At 39.1% G+C, this 21,158-nt stretch overlaps 5 protein-coding genes across 8 annotated transcripts; 4 read left to right on the top strand and 1 right to left on the bottom strand.

The window, feature by feature from the left end:
* Positions 1–2,288: 2,288 nt before the first annotated feature.
* On the top strand, positions 2,289–4,228 carry LOC18016014 (lipid phosphate phosphatase 1). 2 transcript variants are annotated; one of them, XM_024155272.1, is made up of 3 exons: positions 2,620–2,637; positions 2,805–3,003; positions 3,080–4,228. In XM_024155272.1, exons 2-3 carry the CDS (start codon positions 2,932–2,934, stop codon positions 3,998–4,000), a joined length of 993 nt encoding a protein of 330 aa, XP_024011040.1. In that variant the 5' UTR covers positions 2,620–2,637; positions 2,805–2,931; the 3' UTR covers positions 4,001–4,228. The 2 variants fall into 2 exon arrangements, with proteins under 2 accessions (XP_006398503.1, XP_024011040.1); XM_006398440.2 differs by lacking the exon at positions 2,805–3,003 and having other exon boundaries at positions 2,289–2,637.
* A 257-nt stretch (positions 4,229–4,485) lies between these two features.
* Positions 4,486–6,850, top strand: LOC18016013 (amino-acid permease BAT1). The gene is made up of 8 exons (XM_006398438.2): positions 4,486–4,687; positions 4,771–5,031; positions 5,132–5,150; positions 5,234–5,453; positions 5,530–5,711; positions 5,804–6,093; positions 6,179–6,308; positions 6,387–6,850. The coding sequence occupies exons 1-8, from the start codon at positions 4,578–4,580 to the stop codon at positions 6,732–6,734; spliced, it is 1,560 nt and encodes a 519-aa protein (XP_006398501.1). The 5' UTR covers positions 4,486–4,577; the 3' UTR covers positions 6,735–6,850.
* Positions 6,851–8,282: 1,432 nt separating this feature from the next.
* Positions 8,283–9,193, bottom strand: LOC18016012 (E3 ubiquitin-protein ligase RHA2B). Of its 2 annotated transcripts, none has more exons than XM_006398437.2 (2): positions 9,100–9,193; positions 8,283–9,006 (listed from the first exon to the last, which is right to left on the bottom strand). In XM_006398437.2, exon 2 carries the CDS (start codon positions 8,979–8,981, stop codon positions 8,526–8,528), a length of 456 nt encoding a protein of 151 aa, XP_006398500.1. In that variant the 5' UTR covers positions 8,982–9,006; positions 9,100–9,193; the 3' UTR covers positions 8,283–8,525. The 2 variants fall into 2 exon arrangements, with proteins under 2 accessions (XP_006398500.1, XP_024011015.1); XM_024155247.1 differs by having other exon boundaries at positions 8,283–9,027; positions 9,100–9,182.
* A 3,876-nt stretch (positions 9,194–13,069) lies between these two features.
* Positions 13,070–14,927, top strand: LOC18016011 (fructose-bisphosphate aldolase 3, chloroplastic). The gene is made up of 4 exons (XM_006398436.2): positions 13,070–13,333; positions 13,524–13,793; positions 13,882–13,991; positions 14,087–14,927. The coding sequence occupies exons 1-4, from the start codon at positions 13,181–13,183 to the stop codon at positions 14,724–14,726; spliced, it is 1,173 nt and encodes a 390-aa protein (XP_006398499.1). The 5' UTR covers positions 13,070–13,180; the 3' UTR covers positions 14,727–14,927.
* Positions 14,928–15,116: 189 nt separating this feature from the next.
* Positions 15,117–21,155, top strand: LOC18016010 (DExH-box ATP-dependent RNA helicase DExH5, mitochondrial). 2 transcript variants are annotated; one of them, XM_006398435.2, is made up of 19 exons: positions 15,117–15,302; positions 15,570–15,724; positions 15,820–15,907; positions 15,987–16,232; positions 16,341–16,436; positions 16,542–16,730; positions 16,816–16,975; positions 17,057–17,187; positions 17,382–17,549; positions 17,630–17,902; positions 18,016–18,210; positions 18,459–18,662; positions 18,827–18,896; positions 18,987–19,135; positions 19,313–19,618; positions 19,703–19,762; positions 19,854–20,006; positions 20,102–20,212; positions 20,339–21,155. In XM_006398435.2, exons 1-19 carry the CDS (start codon positions 15,117–15,119, stop codon positions 20,804–20,806), a joined length of 3,408 nt encoding a protein of 1,135 aa, XP_006398498.1. In that variant the 3' UTR covers positions 20,807–21,155. The 2 variants fall into 2 exon arrangements, with proteins under 2 accessions (XP_006398498.1, XP_024010961.1); XM_024155193.1 differs by lacking the exon at positions 15,117–15,302 and having other exon boundaries at positions 15,804–15,907.
* Positions 21,156–21,158: the final 3 nt, after the last annotated feature.

Here is a 21,158-nt window from a genome sequence, read left to right as displayed (position 1 = left end):
AAAGTATATGTTGATGGGCAGTGTAACATCAGCAATTCCTGTTTATTTTACTTTTTTTGTCGGTGCAGTGCAGCAGTCAGAGCATAACTTCCATGTTTGACTCTAGAAAGGAAGGTAATACTCAAACTCAACGAGTCAATATTGCAGCGGTGTTTGAGAAAAGAATTAATCTATTCGTACTAAGGACAGATAGAAGTTAGAGGAAGAATGTTGAATTCGGATTAGTGCAGGGTTCTTTTTGGGACTCAATTGGCATAAGATCCAATGGCATTGTTGTCAATTAATAACCAAAAACGACGTCGGAGGTTGTTTCTTCCGTTAAAATCAGATTTTGCCATCGCCAAAACATGACGTGATATGATCTCTGAATTGATTGGCTAAATTTGGTACAAATATTTGGTCTTCAATTGTAGTTAAATAATAGTAATAAAAATAAATCCAAAGTGTGGAAACTAGAACATTTTTTTAAAAAAGAAACAAAATGTAACTGAATTAAGGCCAAAACTATGGACAAATTAGACATGGCAAATATGGATACTTGGAGGAAAAGTGGGTCCAACAAATAACAGCTCAGGAAAGAAAATATAGCTGGCAAGCTTCTCTCTTTCGTATATTTTAATTTGTACTTATTAAATATGATTCGTTTTTACAGGTTTTTTGCGTAACTTTTTTGGTGTCTCGGAGGCCGAGATGTCGTCAAAACCTTCGGATTGACCTCCCTGTTGCCTTCTTTCCCTTGTTTCTTTTACTTTTTTTAACATAAAAATATTTATTTTTCCAAAACAATAACCTTAAAACCATTCTCTTATTCAATTTATGAAAAGACAGGATTTATCTGAATATTTTTGCAGACTGTGAAGCAATCTTCATTGTCTTCTTTGTTTCTCCTCATTAACTAAAAGTGGTGTGAGTCGTGACTGCAAATGCACTGGCAATAATCAGGTAAAATCTGTAAAGTATAACAGTTCATAATGTATGTGAGGGAAAAAAAAAATTAACATAAAAGATGTATCCCAATTTAAGCGTGGGCCATGAAGAAGCCCATCACCTACTGGACCCACAAACCCCACTCAGTATAGTGTGTGTAACTCTCCACACAGAGAAAACAATCTACATTTTTCACTCATCATTGTCTTTGGTTTTGTATAATTTTTTTTAATGCAAGAAATAAATTGTACACATTCCACCTAGATTTTCAATTACTCTATGTTATTAAAAATCTGTAATGTTTTATATAGCCCTAAGCCCCTAACACAATTATTAATCACACTATATGCAAACCAGTTTTAAGTATAGATATTACTGGTTGGTAAAGACGCAAGGGAAATGAAAAAGGATGTTCTTGGTCTAATCGCGTACTCCACAAACTCTTTTTCTACATAGTTCAACAATAATTGTCAACTTTGTCCATCTTTTTTTTTTTTATTGTCATATAATTGTTGTTTTAAAGAGATAGAGATGAATCAAGTACCCGTTATTAGGATAAGGATGATTTGAAAATCCAAGTGATAATCTTTTGAAATTTGGTTGGAGAAAAAATGAATAAACAAACATTCTCAGTCATCAAACATCTCTGACGTCCGAGAAAGTACTAAAAAAAAACAGACTTGTGGCTTTTTACCTGATCACTTACTTCAACCTCTCTCTATTTGGCACTCACGAAACAGTTGTTTCTACTTTCTCCATCAATGAGATCCACTTTTGGATTCTTTCACCTTTAAAAAAAAAATAAAAATAGAAGATATATAGATTCTTTCTTTTGGATATCTTAAATATTCGAGATCTGATTTATATTCGCATTTATCTAAAAATAATCAGAGTCACGATATGTGATATCTTGAATAGATCAAATCTTCTTTTAAAAAAATATATATATATATTTATATATTTTATCAGATCAATAATTTAAATTTATTTTTCTTTTGGTTTGCGAATTGCGAACGATTCTCAGTGCGTTTGAAGAAAATTTTATTGGGATGCTTCCAAAATCTATGCTTCTTATTAGGTGTGAGTGTGAGAATTTATGATATTCGAGTGTTAAATAAGTCCAAAAAACAAAAACAAAACACCACATTGCAAGGCAAAGAGGAAAGAAGGCCCATATTTCGGCCTAATTAAAAAACCCACGTAGATAGATATTTACAGGCCCACAAGCATTGATATTCCGAATCTTCCGAACGCGGCTTGGAGGAGAATGCCATATTTGACCCGGTGACAAGTCAGAAGTCTACGAAACTAGTTGACGTGGCATTAAATCTGACGCAAACGAGAAAGACGAAGTTTATAAACCTCTCATCTGAATCTCTCTGTTTTCTATAAACCGTCAAGTGGGGGAAATCCTGTTTTCAAAGTTTCCGACAAAAAAAGTTGCGATATTTCAACAAGCCAACGCGTCTTCTTTTGTCTTTACTTACTCTCGGCTTCTGTTTCTCTCTTGGTGGTTCATAATTACCGGAAAATATCATCACTTAATTCTTCGCGGCATCGTCTTGTTTTTCTCTTTTTTTTTGAGTTTCGATCCACACTGCTTTTAAGCCTCGATCTCTCTGTATTGAGAAGAAGTTGAAAATCTTACTTTATTTTCCGATGGTGTTTGGATCGTTTTTCTCTTCTCTCAAATTCTGGGGCAAATCTCAGGTAACTTAACCGACTCTTCTCTCTTCCACTTGTTCCATATTATCCAATTTTAGTAATTTTCTCTTTTAAAAGAAAAAAAAAATGTTCTCTTTCCATTAAAATTGAAAAAACAAACCCATTAAAAGTAAACGAAACTATAGTTTAATGAACCAGTGTGCTTAGCACAGCGAATCAGACAGACGAAAATGGCTGGATTTGTAGAGCAAGTGTTGTCGTGGTAATAACAAATTATATCACTAAGAAACTGCGCTTCACAATCAAACGTATCCATTGCCTGATTTGGTCACTGATTTTATGCGACTGAGAATGAATTGCATTCCGTTATTACGCTGGTCCAAATCGGAGACGCAAAACCCTGATTCTCAAGTAGTATTTCTTATTCATCAACTGTTTCTTGATCCAATTACATTACAATGCTGACTTGATTGTGTTTTGTTGGCAGGAGCAGGAGCCGCAGAGAGGGAGGATGCAAGAGATAGATCTTGGAGTTCACACAATAAGGAGCCATGGAGGCAGTGTAGCCACTAAACACAAGCACGATTGGATCATACTTGTGATCTTGGTGGGCATCGAGATCGGTTTGCAACTCATACCTCCTTTCTACAGATACGTGGGAAGAGACATGATGACAGATCTCAAGTACCCTTTCAATGACAACACCGTCCCGGTCTGGTCCGTGCCAATCTACGCCGTGCTGCTTCCAATCATAGTCTTCGTCTGCTTCTACATGAAGAGGACATGCGTCTACGACCTCCACCACAGCATTCTCGGGCTTCTCTTCACCGTCTTGATAACTGGTATCATCACTGACTCCATCAAGCTAGCCACCGGACGGCCTCGTCCTAACTTTTACTGGCGTTGCTTCCCTGACGGGAAAGAGCTGTATGATGCTTTGGGAGGTGTGATTTGCCATGGCAAATTAGGTGAGGTCAAGGAAGGTCATAAGAGCTTCCCGAGTGGACACACTTCATGGTCCTTTGCGGGTCTTGGCTTCCTCTCGCTCTACTTGTCTGGTAAAATCAAGGCCTTTAACAGAGAAGGGCACGTGGCTAAGCTTTGCCTCGTGTTCCTTCCTCTTCTCGCTGCTTGTCTCGTGGGGATATCACGTGTGGATGACTACTGGCATCATTGGCAAGACGTCTTCGCCGGAGCACTCATTGGCCTCTTTGTGGCTGCTTTCTGTTACCGTCAGTTTTATCCCAATCCTTACCATGAAGAGGGATGGGGTCCTTACGCCTATTTTGTAGCAGCTCAGGAACGAGGACAACAACAAAACGGAGATGTGTTGAGGACAATGTCTCTGCAGGTTGACTCAACTTCCCTTGAAAACATGGAATCTGGCACTTCCTCTGCTCCAAGATGATTCATTCTATTTCATCATATCATTTGATTCATTATTTGGGTTTCTTTTCATTTTGGTCGTCGTGACTCGTGAGAGTGTGGATGCTATAGTAAAGTTGCATCTGTGTATTGAAAACCTCTACTTGTTGTAACCTTCCATTTGTAAATCAACTCTTCATATTTTTGTCTTTTTTTGGCTTCTGTATTATTTTTGTTTAGTTGAAACAGAATTACTTGATAGTTTTTGACATTTGAACAGAGTATACAATAAAAGAAAGCTAATAACTTTTTAAATTGAATTTCGTACTACATAAATGCAGAATCTCGATATTTTAATTATATATAGCTGTTTTTTCCACACAAAACAAAATGTAAGTAACATGCGTGTGTGCATCAAGATTCAAGAACACTACGAATCAAGAAATAACGGATTCGAGACTCAATTGGTTCTTTTATTACTAGAAGTACAACATGCTTAATTGCTTATGGCATAAACTTACAAAAAGGAGGAAAAAGATTAGACTTTTGGAGGGGTACGTAAGTAACTGAAAAATATCCGATTCGATTTGTACAGCCTATAGGAGGGGAGGGAGCAACTTATGGGCGGCTCCTCCTCCGGCGAACAATCTCTCCTCCTTCCCTACATGGATTCCGGTCAAGCCCGCCTCAAGGAGCTCGGATACAAGCAAGAGCTCAAGCGCGATCTCTCGTCTGTCTCTCTAACTCTTTCCCTTAGTTTTTCCTTCTTCTGGATTTCAATTTTCTCTAAAAAAGGTAAAAACTTGACATCAGGGTCTTCTCCAATTTCGCCATCTCCTTCTCAATCATCTCGGTGCTCACGGGGATCACCACCACCTACAACACCGGCCTGAGATTCGGCGGCACCGTCACTCTTGTCTACGGATGGTTCGTGGCCGGAGTGTTCACAATGTGTGTGGGGTTATCGATGGCCGAGATCTGCTCCTCTTACCCAACTTCCGGTGGTCTCTACTACTGGAGTGCTATGCTCGCCGGCCCTCGTTGGGCCCCACTTGCCTCTTGGTTGACCGGCTGGTACACTCTCTCTCTTCTGCATGAATCTTGCTTCTCTTCTAATCAAATTGGATTTGGAAAGCAAAGCGTCTCTCTAATTACTTTTTTCACAATCTTTCAGGTTCAACATCGTTGGTCAGGTGTGTGATTATAACCAATAATGACCAGACTTCACTTTATGTGGCTGGCTAAAGTAAATGAGTTGTGGTTTCCGTGTTTGTAGTGGGCAGTGACGGCGAGCGTTGACTTCTCTCTGGCACAGCTGATTCAGGTGATCGCGCTTCTCTCCACCGGTGGTAAAAACGGCGGAGGATATGAAGGATCTGACTATGTTGTGATTGGAATCCATGGAGGAATCTTATTCATACATGCACTTCTCAACAGCCTCCCAATCTCGGTCTTGTCTTTCATTGGACAGCTTGCTGCTCTCTGGAATCTACTCGGTAACTCATCTCTTTGTTTATGTTTTATGTCTCAATAAAAGCTAAGTACAGTAAGTTAATGTATCTCTTTATTCAGGGGTTTTGGTGCTCATGATTCTGATTCCTTTGGTATCTACGGAAAGAGCAACCACTAAGTTTGTCTTCACCAATTTCAACACTGACAATGGCCTAGGCATTACCAACTACGCTTACATATTCGTTCTAGGGCTCCTCATGAGCCAGTACACCATCACTGGGTATGATGCCTCTGCCCACATGGTGAGTAACTATGAAAAACAAATGGATCTTTTTTTTTTTTATGATTGTTGTTAAGCTTTTCTTGATGATGGAACAAATTATAAAACTTGTAGACTGAGGAGACGATCGATGCAGACAAGAACGGTCCAAGAGGAATAATCAGTGCAATTGGGATATCAATTCTGTTTGGATGGGGTTATATATTAGGCATAAGCTATACTGTCACAGACATACCTTACCTCCTGAGTGAGACCAACGACTCTGGTGGGTACGCCATTGCTGAGATCTTCTATTTAGCTTTCAAGAGCAGGTTTGGGAGTGGTACTGGTGGAATCGTGTGCTTAGGCATTGTTGCTGTGGCTGTATTTTTCTGCGGCATGAGCTCTGTCACCAGCAATTCCAGGTATGTGTTTGTGTTTGGTTTTGAAGGCTTAGAGCACTGTTTGAATTTTGGGTTTGATCATATGTATGTATTTGGTCTAAATCAGGATGGCTTATGCGTTTTCGAGAGATGGAGCAATGCCATTGTCACCGTTATGGCACAAAGTGAACAGCAAAGAGGTTCCCATTAACGCAGTTTGGCTCTCTGCTTCCATATCGTTCTGCATGGCACTCACTGTAAGTCCCCTCCTTGTCTCTCTTCTTCTCTCTGTGTTGGGTTTGATGTATTTTGATTGATGTGATGAAAATTGGCAGTCACTGGGGAGCATAGTGGCGTTCCAAGCAATGGTGTCGATAGCAACGATTGGACTGTACATAGCATACGCAATACCGATCCTTCTTAGAGTGACGTTGTCAAGCAAAACCTTTGTGGCTGGACCATTCAACCTCGGGAGTTACGGAGTGGTCGTCGGGTGGGTGGCAGTCCTGTGGGTTGCAACCATCTCCGTGCTCTTCTCACTTCCTGTGGCATATCCCATAACTGCAGAGACACTGAACTACACTCCAGTGGCAGTCGCTGGTTTGTTGGCCATAGTCCTCTCGTATTGGCTTATAAGCGCCCGCCATTGGTTCACTGGTCCTGTCTCCAACATTCTTAGCTGAAACAACTTTTTTCAATTTCTTTGGTGGGGGTTGTTTCATGTTTGTTACTCTTATTTTTATAGTCTTATACTCTTGTTTATAGTAAAGGCATTTAAGCTGTTATTTACCCTTATCCAGCTCTGTGTTTATTTATGACCTTAGTATTTCTCAATGAATCTAGTCGAAACTTCATTGGCAAAAGGGACTCAAAACTACAAAATACCATTTTTCGTCAAGAAAGCTGTTAAACCAGTCTTATTCATACTCCTTTCGTAATATGTTATCTTGTAAAATCAGTGGTTTTCTTTTGTTCAGATCACCTTGTAATGTTGTGTTGATCGCAATAAAACTTTATTTAAGCTGAAAGAGGAGTGTTTTGAAGCACCAATTCATTTGACATCAAAGTCTACAAAGCTAAAAAACATGTACACAACAATCAAAAGAAAAAGCTACGTACAGTAGATGTTTTTTTTGGTTTGTTCATGTTCTATAGTCCGTACTCTGTATTTAGCCTAAATACCATTTAACAAAAAGAGTCTTTTTAAGCCTTTTTTTTTACCCTTCCAAAATAGCATTCCACAAAAAGACTCTTTAGGAATTAAAGCCTTCTCCGCTTAACCACTCATATTTGAAAAGAAAAAGAAGTAAATCTATGCTATTATGATTTTTATGTCGGAAAATTTTCTATTGGGTTCAACTTGCACACTACATTACAGCCAACTCCACTACTACAAAATTCTAAACCTCACGTTTTGTAGTTAGAAAACAAAATAAGACATATTTCCTTTTTGGGGTTTACAGTTGAATTCTTGTGGTTGAGTGCAGCAATTGATTGTTTATGTAAAAATGAGATTAGTTGCGGAATCTGATACAACAAATGACTCGTTAAACAGATTTAAATAACAAGATAATATGCAAAATTCCCAGGTTTATTTGTTTTTTATACACTAACTAAGAAACATATATGTTTATATCTTACAATCAATACCTTATTGTGTGGGTCATTAGCTATTCGGTTTACTTGGTTTACCCTTCGATTTCGGTCAAGTTTCTGATTGGGTTCAGGGTTAGTCTCATGTTCTTTTCTATGTTTAACTCGCAGAAAGCCCACTGACATTTCTTGTAATAACAAAGGCAGTCGAAGGTTGTTTCTTAAGTTAACAAACAGAGTTTGCCATTGCCGGGTAAAAAAAAGGTTTTGTAAAGAACTCAGGTCTTCTTCTAGGTTAATGTTACAATGGCTATCAATATGTTATTCTTTTTTGTTTGTCGATCTAATAGCGACCAAACGTGAAAACCGATCACAGTGTTCAACAACAACAAAATTCAGCTGCCGTCTTTCTTTAATTTTTTTAGCAAAGAATCGCAGTATCGCACAGATACCAAATTCCAGTATTGAGTTCATATCCAAATTCAACTATAAACTAAAACATAAACTTAAACCAGAGAATAAAATGCAATATGGGTAGATGATAGTAGTTTTGTCTTGTACACAAATATTTTCCATATGCGTATAATCTTCAATTTTCTAAATTTGAACACAAAATATATAGCAACAAAAAGCTAAACAAGACTACTTTTTTCATACTAAATAATTTACATCAAAACACCAAAGGACCTCTCCGAGATCTGAGATTCATCTGAGATTCCTCAAAAAAAAAAAATATAGAAGGCAATTTTTTTAAGAATCCCCTTTTTTCGACTCACTAGAGAAAAGAAAGAGGAGAAAGCGACGAGATCAAAAACACCCAAAACTCTTCTTCTCTCTTTCTTCTTCTTCTTCTTCATTTTTGGTTCACATCGAATGAACAATCAATGAGATGCAGTGGCTGATTGAAGAGGAAAAGATGAGATCGAATCACCACCTCCATGAGCGACCAAAGGAGATCTACAGAGCGGGCAATTGAAATTGAGATGTTGTAGCCAACCTTCCAAACACTCCTTGTGGAAGACGTGTCTGCAATCGAGCTTCCTCACTTCTTCTCCGGCCTTGAGTGTAGACAAACAGACGATGCAATCGGAGGCGGCGGTATCGGCGTAGCGGTAGGAGAATACGCGATTGAGTTTGAGCTGGTCGGCGAGGACGACGAGGCTCTCGAGTCCTGAAGAAACCGAGGCAGAAGCATCGTCGACGGAGAGATGAGGACCGGAGGAGGAGAAACGGAGGAGAAAAGAGCGAACGTGTTTGAAGAAAGTAGCGAGGAGAGCAACGAGCATCAGAGGGATTGAATCGGAGGAGACGTCGGAGAGTTGACCTTGTAATCCCATCTTCTTCTTCTTCTTCTTCTTCTTCTTCTTCTTCTTCTTCTTCTTCTTCTTCTTCTTCTTCTTCTTCTTCTTCTTCTTCTTCTTCTTCTTCTTCTTCTTCTTCTTCTTCTTCTTCTTCGAGTGTGTGTTGTTGTTGTTGATTGCCGATGAATCCGATTCCGATGGGAAATTGGATTTTAGGGATTTGCTGTATAATTTTATTTATTTATTTTTGGTATCTGCTCTCTTCTTTATATGGAAGAAGAGGAAAGGAGAGAAGAGAGAGAGAGATGAATGACACAGGCCACGTGTTGTGGGACCTACTGTTTGCTTTTTGTTAACCCTATCACTATCAGTCCTTTTCATTTTCTTTCCCATCTTCATATTAACGGACCCAAATAATTTCATTTTATCACAAACAGTGCCCAAATAATTTCGAATTTTCAATTTTCCCCCTCCCCGATTTTCCGATTTTTATGAAACTTCATAGGAAAAACAAGAGAAAGAGAAAGTCAAAAGCGGTCCGTGGTTGAATTCACACGGAAGAAGATGACGAAGCTAAGCTTTAGCTTTAGCTACTCCTTATTCCCAAAGACCAAACAGATTTAAGGGCCTTCGATGATTGAGAGTTTTGGAACCAGAAGATACACACACACAAAAAAAACTGAAAAACAAAAAATGATAATGCGTCACGAGTGATACGTGGAATTTCAAGGTAACATCCAAATTAAATGTAATGTTTGTTCTTACTCCACTAATCACATTAACTCCAAATATCAACCCCATTGGAGCAACAAACCAACACCACTCTTTTCTGAATCTTCTAAACAACTAAATATATCTTTTTAAGTTGTGACTAATTTCAATGCCAAATCAACGTAACTTTATATGAGAAGTAAAACTACTGATATTTTTGTTTTAAAGTCTATTCGCTAAAATATATATCGTTTTTATTTAATCTGTCTTATATCGACCGACTTCAATATGAAAAAAATAGCAATAGTACTGTCAACCATAGTTAAATGATACTAGTACACATCATTAATCCAAGCTAATTAAGTATGTTTCAATTAGTGTTTTTATAAATGGCTTCATTTTATTTTCAATTATTCCTCACCATCTATGGTACTCAATAGTATATTGATTTACTCAAGTGTAGAACATTGGAGAAGTAGCCTTTTACGAAATAGTATAAAATTAAAGTGGGCGGTTTGTAAACATTCTTAATTAACAACTGACAGGGAACTAATTAATTAATTATCACCTATGGCTATTTTTTAAAAGCTTAAGAGCTATTTATTTGTGTAACCGACGAAGATTTAGCACGATCCTCGCCTCGCTTGTTGTCTCCCGCATGACGCATATATATACTTGTTCCCTAATATGATATCGAATTATGATACTAGTTCTCTTGATGCAAGTATTCACTTCGTGCTATCTACGAATGATTATTACTCTTAGTCTTTGATTAAATAATTATACTAGTAATTAAAGAAAGCTTTGGAGAAGATATAATTAAATGGAATTGAAATGTTTAGGTGTCCCGCCGTCCAAAAAGATATGGAAATCCAGGGACTCTTAAAAATAGACACAAGTTGAGATTAAGATATCTAATTAAGTCATTGAAATAGCCAACCAGAGACAACCACCTCGACTCTCTTTGACCTAATTGTACTCAATTATTTGACCATCTCTCGATTTAACGTATCATAAGCCCAAATTATAAACCACTCACCATCTCTTGATCCTAATTCCGTGGTTGTGATTCCAATGGAATCTTTGAATTAATAGCGTGTGCGTGTTTAATCCACCCCTTTATTGTTTTATACTCGTATACGATTAAACCATCTTAACTAGATATGCTGAATGGATAAAATCAATTTGTTTAGAAAAAAGTTACTCCCTCTATTTCATTGTTTTGTAGTCGTAGACGCTTAAACCATCTTAATTAGATACATGCATGTTGAATGGATACTATCTATTTGCTTGAAAAAAGTTACTCTATCTATTTCATAGTATAAAATACTTTGGAGAAATATTTTTGTTTGTTTGTTTAAGAATGTCAAATGTTTTCTGTGCAATAACATTTCTGGTTAACAACATGTTTACTTCGAAATCGGGTTTTAACCGGATACTGATACCAATAAGAAAGGAAAAACTAGAATTTGTACGTCAAAACGTACAAATGATTTATGAAATAAATTTCACATACAAGTCTATATATAAACCAAAACCCCTCTCCATTAGGCTTAGTCGATGATCAGTCATCAGTGCTTTAACTATATATATATTACCAATTAATAGATAGGTCGACGTTCTAGTTTAATCAACTAAAAATTAACATCAATGAAAAAGACAAATGAAGAGATGATGAAGAAAGGAAAGGACAAAGGGTTTGTATAAGAATTGCCAAACAAGTAACAACGTGGTCCTATATGCTCTCCTCACGCACCAACCAGTCAATCAATTTACTCAATTGGTTCCGACGTTTCGTTACATGACAAATAACCTTCTTCTTTTTGAAATTATTTTTCCTGAGCGTTTTAAAATAGAGCGTGGTGAAGTGTGAACACAAACACCGAGAAAGATCTGAGAGTCAAATTCTACTGGGTGGTGACATGTGCAATGTGAACTGTATTAAGACGCGTCTCGGGGATTTCGCGTTTAAAATTCTTTGCTATAGTGACTCAAGTGTTTTTCAATCAAAGATCTCCAACAACAACAACATATTTTATTTATTCTAAGTACTTGTAGGCAGTGTAGAAGAAGACTCTAGAAGGATTAGGTAATTAATGAGTAATGAGGTCACACCATTCATTTTCGAGTGCAGAGAAAGGAACTTTACACACCGTTTTTTTATTACCAAATTTCAAAATTTGTCTTTATTTTATGAATACATAGTACTAGAATGGCGATTAAGAAAGGGAGAGAGACGTACACACAATTAATTAGGTACTATCTTTTAAGGATGAAGATGAAGGACGGTAAAATAATAAAAAAATGGAAAGAGAGGAAAACAACAAGTAATGAGAATATACGAAGGCTGTTTGGTAAAACTTTTGAATGTTATGTGAACGAGATACATCATCACACATGACACAATAAAGACTTTGGCCTAAAAAGAGAGAGTGTTTTGTTATCATGCATAACTGGAGGACTCGGACATAATCTCGATTTTTTTTTTTTGTTTGCAAATAAACTTTACAATTTTGTAAAAATGTACATATAACTGATGACGTATATACTTTGTTATAATTTTTGTTTTAACACATAATATATATGTAATAAAAAAAAGTTGGGCGTGTGTTCATACAATAATAGAAAGATTATGACAGAAATGAGAAAAGTGTTAGATAAAACAAGAATACGGCCCACGAACATCTCTCATAACGTAACCTTGGAACTTGAACTTTTCTTAGGCCTTTTTCTTCAATTCTTTTCCATCTTCTGCGCCTTTTACAAGTACAACACCAATATTTGGACGTAACAGGCTGACAGCCAAAGCCGTCGTGGGCTCATCTTGCTAGCATGCAACTGAGCCCACTCTTAATTGGCCCAACAACTAATTACGCGAGAATGTATTGTATATATCCCATTTCTTTACGTGGAGTTTGTTGTTTGGGCACTTCTTCTTAGCCCAACTAATAAGAAAAAGGAATATTCGGTCCTTCTTTTTCACACACTTTTAGGAGGTTAGGCCTTGTAATTGACTATTAAGAAAAAGCTTATAGCAGCATCCATTGGCTGTCTCTTAATTTAGGACTATTGGCTTTTAAGAAGAGGCAAAGGTTACACTGAGGGTACTTTAGGCAGAAGAAATCCAGTCATCAGTCCAAATTCTCTAATTTTTTAATGTTTTTTTTTTGGTTTTAGGTTAATCTCAAGTTTAATGATTAGGTATCCTTGTTGAAAAATGAAGCATATGAACCGTTGTTGGCGTCTAACAAAGAGACTCATGGGTCATGCTTTTGCAATAATCGTCCCGCCAAATTACCATTACATCCCTCCCTCAAGGCTAAAGGCGTCATTTACAGTAAAGGGTAATACGGTAAATAAAAGGAGGTGCTTGGTGGGAGTAGGTGAAGCCAAAGTAGAGAATCGCATCAGATCCCGCCTTTCTCTCCCTCTCTCGAATCCTAGATCTCTCTCTCTCTCTCTCTCTCTCTCTCTCTCTCTCTCTCTGTCCCGCGGAGTCCCCGAGAGATCACCACTTCTCTACTATGGCGTCTACGAGCTTCGTTAAGCTAAACGCCCTCTCTTCTCCATGGATCTCCCAGCGATCGTTTGCTCACTCCTCTGCCTCCTCTCCTGCTCCTCGAGTCTCCTTTGCGATCCGCGCCGGTGCTTACTCCGACGAGCTTGTTAAAACCGCCGTGAGTTTCCTCCCTTTTGTTTCCTTTTTCTACTCTGGATTTCATGCGAAATTCTACTACACCGCCTTACTATCGTTTTAAGTTTCCCACTCGATTCGAACTCTCACACTCTCGTTACAAAGTCAAACCATGATGATTCTGATTCTGATTAAGTGGTTATGATTGCGATTCGCGTAAATCTGTAAATTAGAAAAGCATTGCATCACCTGGGAGAGGTATCTTGGCGATTGATGAGTCGAATGCAACTTGTGGGAAGAGGCTCGCTTCTATTGGGTTGGACAACACGGAGGAGAACCGTCAGGCTTACAGGCAACTTCTGCTAACCACCCCTGGCCTCGGCGATTACATCTCCGGTGCCATTCTCTTCGAAGAGACTCTTTACCAGTCCACCAAGGACGGCAAGACGTTTGTCGATTGCTTGCGCGATGCCAACATCGTCCCTGGCATCAAAGTTGACAAGGTTCTGTCTATATTTTCGACTACTGTATCCATCGTTTGAGTATTTGTTTCTCAAATTCTGACCATCACAATCGAATCTATTTGTACAGGGCTTGTCTCCACTGCCTGGCTCCAACGAAGAGTCTTGGTGCCAAGGGTTGGATGGATTGGCTTCACGCTCTGCTGAGTACTACAAGCAAGGCGCTCGTTTTGCCAAGTGGTATGTCTCATTTGCATTGCTTGTTATAATGACTTATTTGGGTTGGTGGCTTCTAATTTGAGCAAATGTTTATGTATTTGTGTGTTTTGTCCCAGGAGGACAGTTGTGAGTATTCCTTGCGGTCCTTCAGCACTAGCTGTGAAGGAAGCTGCTTGGGGTCTAGCTCGCTATGCAGCCATCTCTCAGGACAACGGGCTTGTGCCTATAGTGGAGCCAGAGATCCTTCTGGACGGTGACCACCCTATCGAGAGGACCTTGGAGGTTGCTGAGAAAGTGTGGTCGGAGGTGTTCTTCTACTTGGCGCAGAACAACGTCATGTTTGAAGGCATACTATTGAAGCCGAGCATGGTTACACCAGGTGCTGAGCACAAGCAAAAGGCCTCTCCAGAGACCGTTGCAGAGTTCACGCTCACCATGCTCAAAAGGAGAGTTCCTCCTGCTGTTCCAGGGATCATGTTTCTGTCTGGAGGACAATCTGAGGCGGAGGCTACGCTGAACTTGAACGCCATGAACCAGAGCCCGAACCCTTGGCATGTGTCCTTCTCCTACGCACGTGCCCTGCAGAACTCTGTGCTCAGGACGTGGCAAGGGAAACCCGACAAGATCGAGGCCTCGCAGAAGGCTCTCTTGGTTAGGGCAAAGGCCAACTCACTTGCCCAGCTAGGCAAATACTCAGCCGAGGGCGAGAACGAGGATGCCAAGAAAGGAATGTTCGTCAAGGGTTACACCTACTGATTCTTTAAATCTGGTCCCAACCCTAAACAGATCGTAATAAAGGACCCTTGTTGTCTCTTTTTGAAGTTTTTCCCTTTTATTTTTGTTTGTTTTGTTTTTGTCTTTGTTTCCATCCATGAGAAGAACTCACACAAGTGACGATGATATGTATGTGAGAAATTAAAAACATCCTAATCTTATATATCGTTAAAGATTTTAAAACTTGACTTTGCCTAAATAAAGGAATTTTGGAGGGGTATTAAGGTAAATTTTTTGAATTGGTATCAGTTATTACGGTAAGTCCAGTCTGTAAGTAAAAGTAGTTTAATCCTTGGACCGGAGATCTCGTCGGCTTAAAGAAGATTACTTACTTTCTGTTTTTTGAAAGACGACTTGGCTTTGCTTTCTCCGATGAAGGATCGTCTTCCTCCTTCCCTCTACGTTCCGCCGCACCAGCGACTTCGCTCTCTCCCTCCCGATTACGCCTTTCATCCTCTTCCTCTCTCCCACTCGCAATCACAACAGACTCTCTTGCCCATTCGCTATGTCTCTGCCTACGATGACCGCGTTTCCGTCGAAGCTTCTGATCGCGAGACGGTAACTTCTTTTTCTCTTATCTTTTCTTGCATACCCCTTTTGAGGCCTAATTCGTTTGTTCAAAGGAGCAATTGAGCTTATTGATACTCCTCCAATGGCGATTTTAGTTTTCATTTTGCTATCGAGTACCATTTTCTTGAAACCCCCCTTTTGAGTTAGTATTCCAGAATCTGTTGCAAGTCTCTTCCTTTCCTACTGAAACCATATCGAGGTTCCAAAATGTCAAGTCTTGTTAGTTATTCAACGGCTGAGAGATAAGCTTTGCAGGTTACATTTCATTGTGCAAACTGGGACGAGTGGGAAAGAAAGTTGTCTCTGCTTTTGCGTGATTCTGTAAAGCAAGAAGTTATTTCCAGGGAGAAGAAAGATCGGAGGGATTTTGATAAACTTGCGAAACTCGCTACAAGTCTTGGATTGTATAGGTACCCTCTTATATTAATCACATTCTATGCTTGTTTTAATTAGCCGGTGGTTGTTTCTCACAAGAAAATTTCTTTATAGAGATCTCTTTTTGCAGTCACGCATATGCTAAGGTTGTTGTGTTCAGTAAGATCCCACTCCCTAACTATAGGTTTGATCTAGATGACAAGAAGCCACAGAAGGAGGTAATGTCTTCCTCTTGGACTTAGACAAGAGGCTTATCTTTCTTGCGTTTTCTTAAAAGAAAATATGCAAACTTGACAGGTGAATTTGCACGCGGATCTTCTTAAAAGAGTTGAAGCTTACCTCAGAGAATACCTCAGTAAAAAATCAAAGAGGATAGATAGATTCCCTGCCAAATCCTTTTCAAGAACTAGTAGCATAAGCAGCATCGCTACCGATGAAGGGCTTCTTGAGCAACCTGAGCCCATGGCTGCCAGCAAGACGACACTGGACAACATTCTTAGGCGAAGGAATTTACAGCTGCGTGATCGACAAGAATATTGGGAGGTTCGGTATAATCCCCTATCTGTGTATATTAGCTCCTTAATATTGAAGTTACTATTCTTCCCCTATGTCTTTTTTCATTATTAATTTTTTTTGTGTTTCATTGATCAGGAATCGGTAGAAGGTCGGAGAATGCTGGAATGTCGCAGATGTCTCCCTGCTTTCAAGCAGAGGGATTTGCTACTGACTGCGATTTCACAAAATCAGGTATGCGAAGCAGAGAATGGAGGCATGCTTGTGCCGAATATCAACTTCACAGTCTTTTTATTTTTGTATTAGTTCCAATAATCCAGGTAAATTTTCTTATGACAGGTTATTGTTATCTCTGGAGAAACAGGTTGTGGCAAGACCACACAAATTCCACAGTTCATTTTAGAATCCGAGATTGAAGCAAATCGTGGAGCTTTTTGCAGTATCATATGTACTCAACCAAGGAGGATATCTGCTATGTCTGTATCGGAGAGGGTTGCTTACGAGAGAGGAGAGCAGTTGGGTGAATCCGTGAGTTTCTAGTTCGCTTGGAGCCTTATATTTGGAATTCCTCACTCTAGTCACTGACTAAGTTTCTCTTACCTTTAACGTAAAGGTTGGATATAAAGTTCGATTGGAAGGTGTTAGAGGAAGAGATACTCGCCTACTCTTCTGCACAACAGGCATTTTGTTAAGAAGGTTGTTGGTAGATAGAAATTTAAGAGGAGTTACTCACGTTATTGTGGATGAGATTCATGAGCGTGGAATGAATGAAGGTATACTTGTGTTATCGTGGAGCTCCCCATTTTGAGCTTAGCTGGAATGCGATTTCTTACTATATTATTTTTGTGTTGTAGATTTCTTGCTTATCATTCTTAAAGATCTCCTACCTCGTCGCCCGGAGCTTAAGCTGATTCTGATGAGTGCAACTTTAGATGCTGAGCTCTTCTCGTCATACTTTGGTGGGGCAGGTGTAATTCACATTCCAGTAAGTAGGAAACATAATATGCTACTGAGGAGGTTGTTTGGAAGTTAAATGACTATTCGATCTTTGTGGGTTGAATATTTGTTGTCCCTCGCTCTACATTTCAAGACTTTGTTAATCTTTTGTTGACTTACCATTAATTAGTTTATTTGATCTGATTAATTATATATTTTACTTCTATTTCTTCCTCACAATAGGGCTTTACGTATCCGGTTCGTAGTCATTTTCTAGAAGATATTCTGGAGATGTCCGGATACAGATTGACTCCATACAATCAAGTTGATGATTATGGTCAAGAAAGATCGTGGAAGATGAACAAACAGATCCCAAGAAAAAGGAAGAGCCAAATTGCCTCTGTCGTTGAGGTATTAGAAAAAGAATTTCAGTCTATCTTAGTTTAGTTGTACGTTTTGGATCCTTATTGCTTTTTCTCTTGTGTAACCAGGATGCACTGAGAGGGGCTGACTTCAAGGAATTTAGCCCTGAGACTCGAGAGTCTTTATCTTGTTGGAATCCTGATTGTATTGGTTTTAATCTCATAGAATTTATCCTTTGCCACATATGTGAGAATGAGAGTCCTGGTGGTATTTTAGTTTTTATGACTGGATGGGACGATATCAGCTCTCTGAAAGATAAACTCCAGATTCATCCAATCTTTGGCAATCCAGACCGGGTTATGTTGCTTGCTTGCCATGGTTCTATGGCAAGTTTTGAGCAGGTGATTTATAAGTTTTTCTCCTGATGACAAGCTGCATTATGGTTCTATGGAACGTTTATACGGGTGAAAACATACTTATCATTTACTGTTTACTTCATTTTGAGTTAATGCAGAGGTTAATATTTGAAGAACCTGCAAGTGGAGTAAGAAAGATAGTTCTGGCCACTAATATCGCAGAAACGAGCATCACGATCAATGATGTTGCTTTTGTTATTGACTGTGGAAAGGCAAAAGAGACCTCCTATGATGCATTAAATAATACCCCATGTTTGCTTCCTTCTTGGATTTCCAAGGTTTCAGCTCAGCAGGTATTGCTAGTTTATTCAGAGTTGATAGCTTTTGAGGATCAAATTAGTGTTACGGTTTATATAGACGTATATATACCAGCTATTAGAGGTTCTATGTTTGTGCTATGTGATGTTGCATTTCAAATACACTTGACTATTAGAATTGAGTATAATTATCCACTGCCTACAATCTTATTTCTGTGACTGCTCACCGGCCTTACATTTAGTTATCTTTACTGTTGATTCTCATGCTCTGCCTCTGATTGCAGAGAAGAGGAAGAGCCGGTCGTGTTCAACCTGGACAGTGTTATCATCTCTACCCAAAGTCTGTATATGATGCTTTTGCAGAATACCAGCTGCCTGAAATTTTGAGGACGCCATTACAGTCACTGTGTCTGCAAATCAAAAGCTTGAATCTCGGAAGCATATCTGAGTTCCTATCAAGGGCGCTGCAATCTCCTGAACTAATAGCGGTACGACTTATTTGTTTAATCCTTGGTTAGATTTTCTGATTTTTAGAAGTTTACTCAGGTGTAGGTGTTCGATTTTAAGACGAGATTAAAGTAATCAATGAAACAGTAATATATTGAGTCTCTTTTGTTTTGCTTCATGTTTGGTTTCTTCAACTTTGCCGCAGGTTCAAAAGGCCATTGAATATCTGAAGATTATAGGGGCATTAGATGAGAATGAATACCTCACAACTCTAGGTATGAGGAAAGATGCTATCTTTCATCTGCGTCATGATAGTTTTGAGTAGCAGAACTGAATTTCTCTTCTGCGGCTGAATTTTTTTGCAGGTCGCTATTTGTCCAAGCTTCCAATGGAGCCAAAGCTTGGAAAAATGCTCATACTAGGAGCTATTCTTGGTTGCCTTGATCCCATATTGACTGTTGCGGCTGGCCTGAGTGTGAGGGATCCTTTCTTGACACCTCTGGACAAGAAAGATGTAAGTCCTTCCCGCTATGTATAAAATTTAATGCAGTTCAACTAGTTATCTAGCACTTTATACCATTTTAAGATATCTTGTCTTGAAATCAGATGGTAGGACGTGTTGTGAAACCTCTCGTGTCCGCTGAAAGACCTTAAGATATGATGTTCTGTTTTTTTTTGAACTTTTTTTTAGCTTGCAGAAGCCGCAAAATCCCAGTTTTCACGTGATCACAGTGATCATCTTGCGCTTGTTCGGGCATATGAGGGGTGGAAAAGGGCTGTGGAAGAGTCTGCTGTATATGATTACTGCTGGAAAAACTTTCTCTCAGTGCAGTCGATGAGAGCTATTGATTCCCTCCGAAAAGAGTTCTTCTCATTACTCAAGGATACGGGACTAATAGATGGAAATCCATCGACCTGCAATTCAGGGGCGAATGATGAGAATCTTACCCGAGCAGTTATTTGCTATGGATTGTATCCTGGAATCTGCTCGATTGTGGTGAGTGCTTTCTCCTGAATATCTCTCTCTCTCTCTGTTCAGCAGTTTGCTTTTATTGAGCATTCTATATGATGACACATGCAGCATAATGAGAGATCATTTTCCCTGAAGACGATGGAGGATGGCCAAGTTCTTCTTTATTCAGTATGCGTCCATCCAGTCACAAATTAATGATAGTATACCTTACACTATTGTTTGGTTTGAAATTTCACATTCATATTTTATTTTTCTATAGAATTCTGTAAATGCTCGGGATACAAAAATACCATATCCCTGGTTGGTTTTCAACGAGAAGATAAAAGTGAACTCTGTTTTCTTGAGGGATTCAACAGCTGTCTCTGACTCTGCGCTTATTCTCTTTGGCGGTACCATTTCTAAAGGAGACTTTGTGAGCTTTTATCTCTATCGTTCTTTGCTTGTACTTGTGTTTCTTTGTTGACGAGGATTCACATCAAGTTTATTTGTTTTTGGGCTTTTTGGTAGGATGGCCACCTGAAAATGTTGGGAGGATACTTGGAGTTTTTCATGAAACCTGCTGTTGCGGAAATGTACCAAACCTTAAAGAAAGAGCTTGACGAGATGATACAGAGCAAAGTGAGTTTCATACAAAACTAGCCAGCTCTGTTGTTGTGTTATTCTGCCTGGTACTTCAACTTTGTTAAAAGGTCTGGGTAGGGAGTATACATCTGAGATACGAGTACTTTTTTAAAAACAATGCAGCTACTCAATCCTAAAATGGACATGCAAGCACACCGTGAACTCTTACTAGCTATACGGTCGTTGGTCTCTGAGGATGGAAGTGATGGAAGATTTGTGTTTGGTCGACAAGTACTTCGGCCTTTAGAAACGTCGGCTGTCTCAACACAACCGACATCGGTTTCAAGGACAGAAAGTGGGCCAGGAGGCGACAATTCCAAGAGCCAGCTCCAAACAATACTCACTAGGGCTGGTCATGCAGCACCGATGTATAAGACAAAGCAATTGAAGAACAACAAGTTCCAAACAGCAGTAGAGTTTAACCAGACGCAGATCATGGGACAGCCTTGCAACAACAAGAAGAGTGCTGAGAAGGATGCTGCAGCTGAAGCTATACAATGGCTGATGGGTGGAGGTGGGGCTAAGGAAAGCCATGAGCACGTGAACCATATGTCAAACCTGCTGAAGAAAAGCAAGACAGGTCACCTCTGATTGCTTTGCTGAGACCAATGCCTTCGTAGAAGACAACAAGAAATACGGGATTTTTATGGAGTCCAAATATTTCATGGACGACCCTGAAAGCAATAATGGGACGAAAATGGATCGACTCGGAGCATCTTTTTCTGGGATGCTCGCACATTAGGGTGGAGCTGGAGAATAATCCCACAAAGAGAAAATTGATCTGGATATTGTGAATTAATGTGATAATTAAGATGTACATTCTTAGCATAGGGTTTGATGGTGAGACTCGGATGGGTTTGAGTGTTGTAAAGAAAGTTGCCTACTTAGAGTCTTGTTTGTGTAGAAACTGGTCAATACGAACTGAGTTAGTAAGTTTTAAGTT

This window comes from Eutrema salsugineum, unplaced genomic scaffold (genome assembly GCF_000478725.1).
Source record: "Eutrema salsugineum unplaced genomic scaffold, Eutsalg1_0 scaffold_20, whole genome shotgun sequence".
Lineage (NCBI taxonomy): Eukaryota > Viridiplantae > Streptophyta > Magnoliopsida > Brassicales > Brassicaceae > Eutrema > Eutrema salsugineum.
The sequence above is the reverse complement of the archived record's forward strand: the minus strand, read 5'-3'. Positions and strand labels throughout refer to the sequence as shown.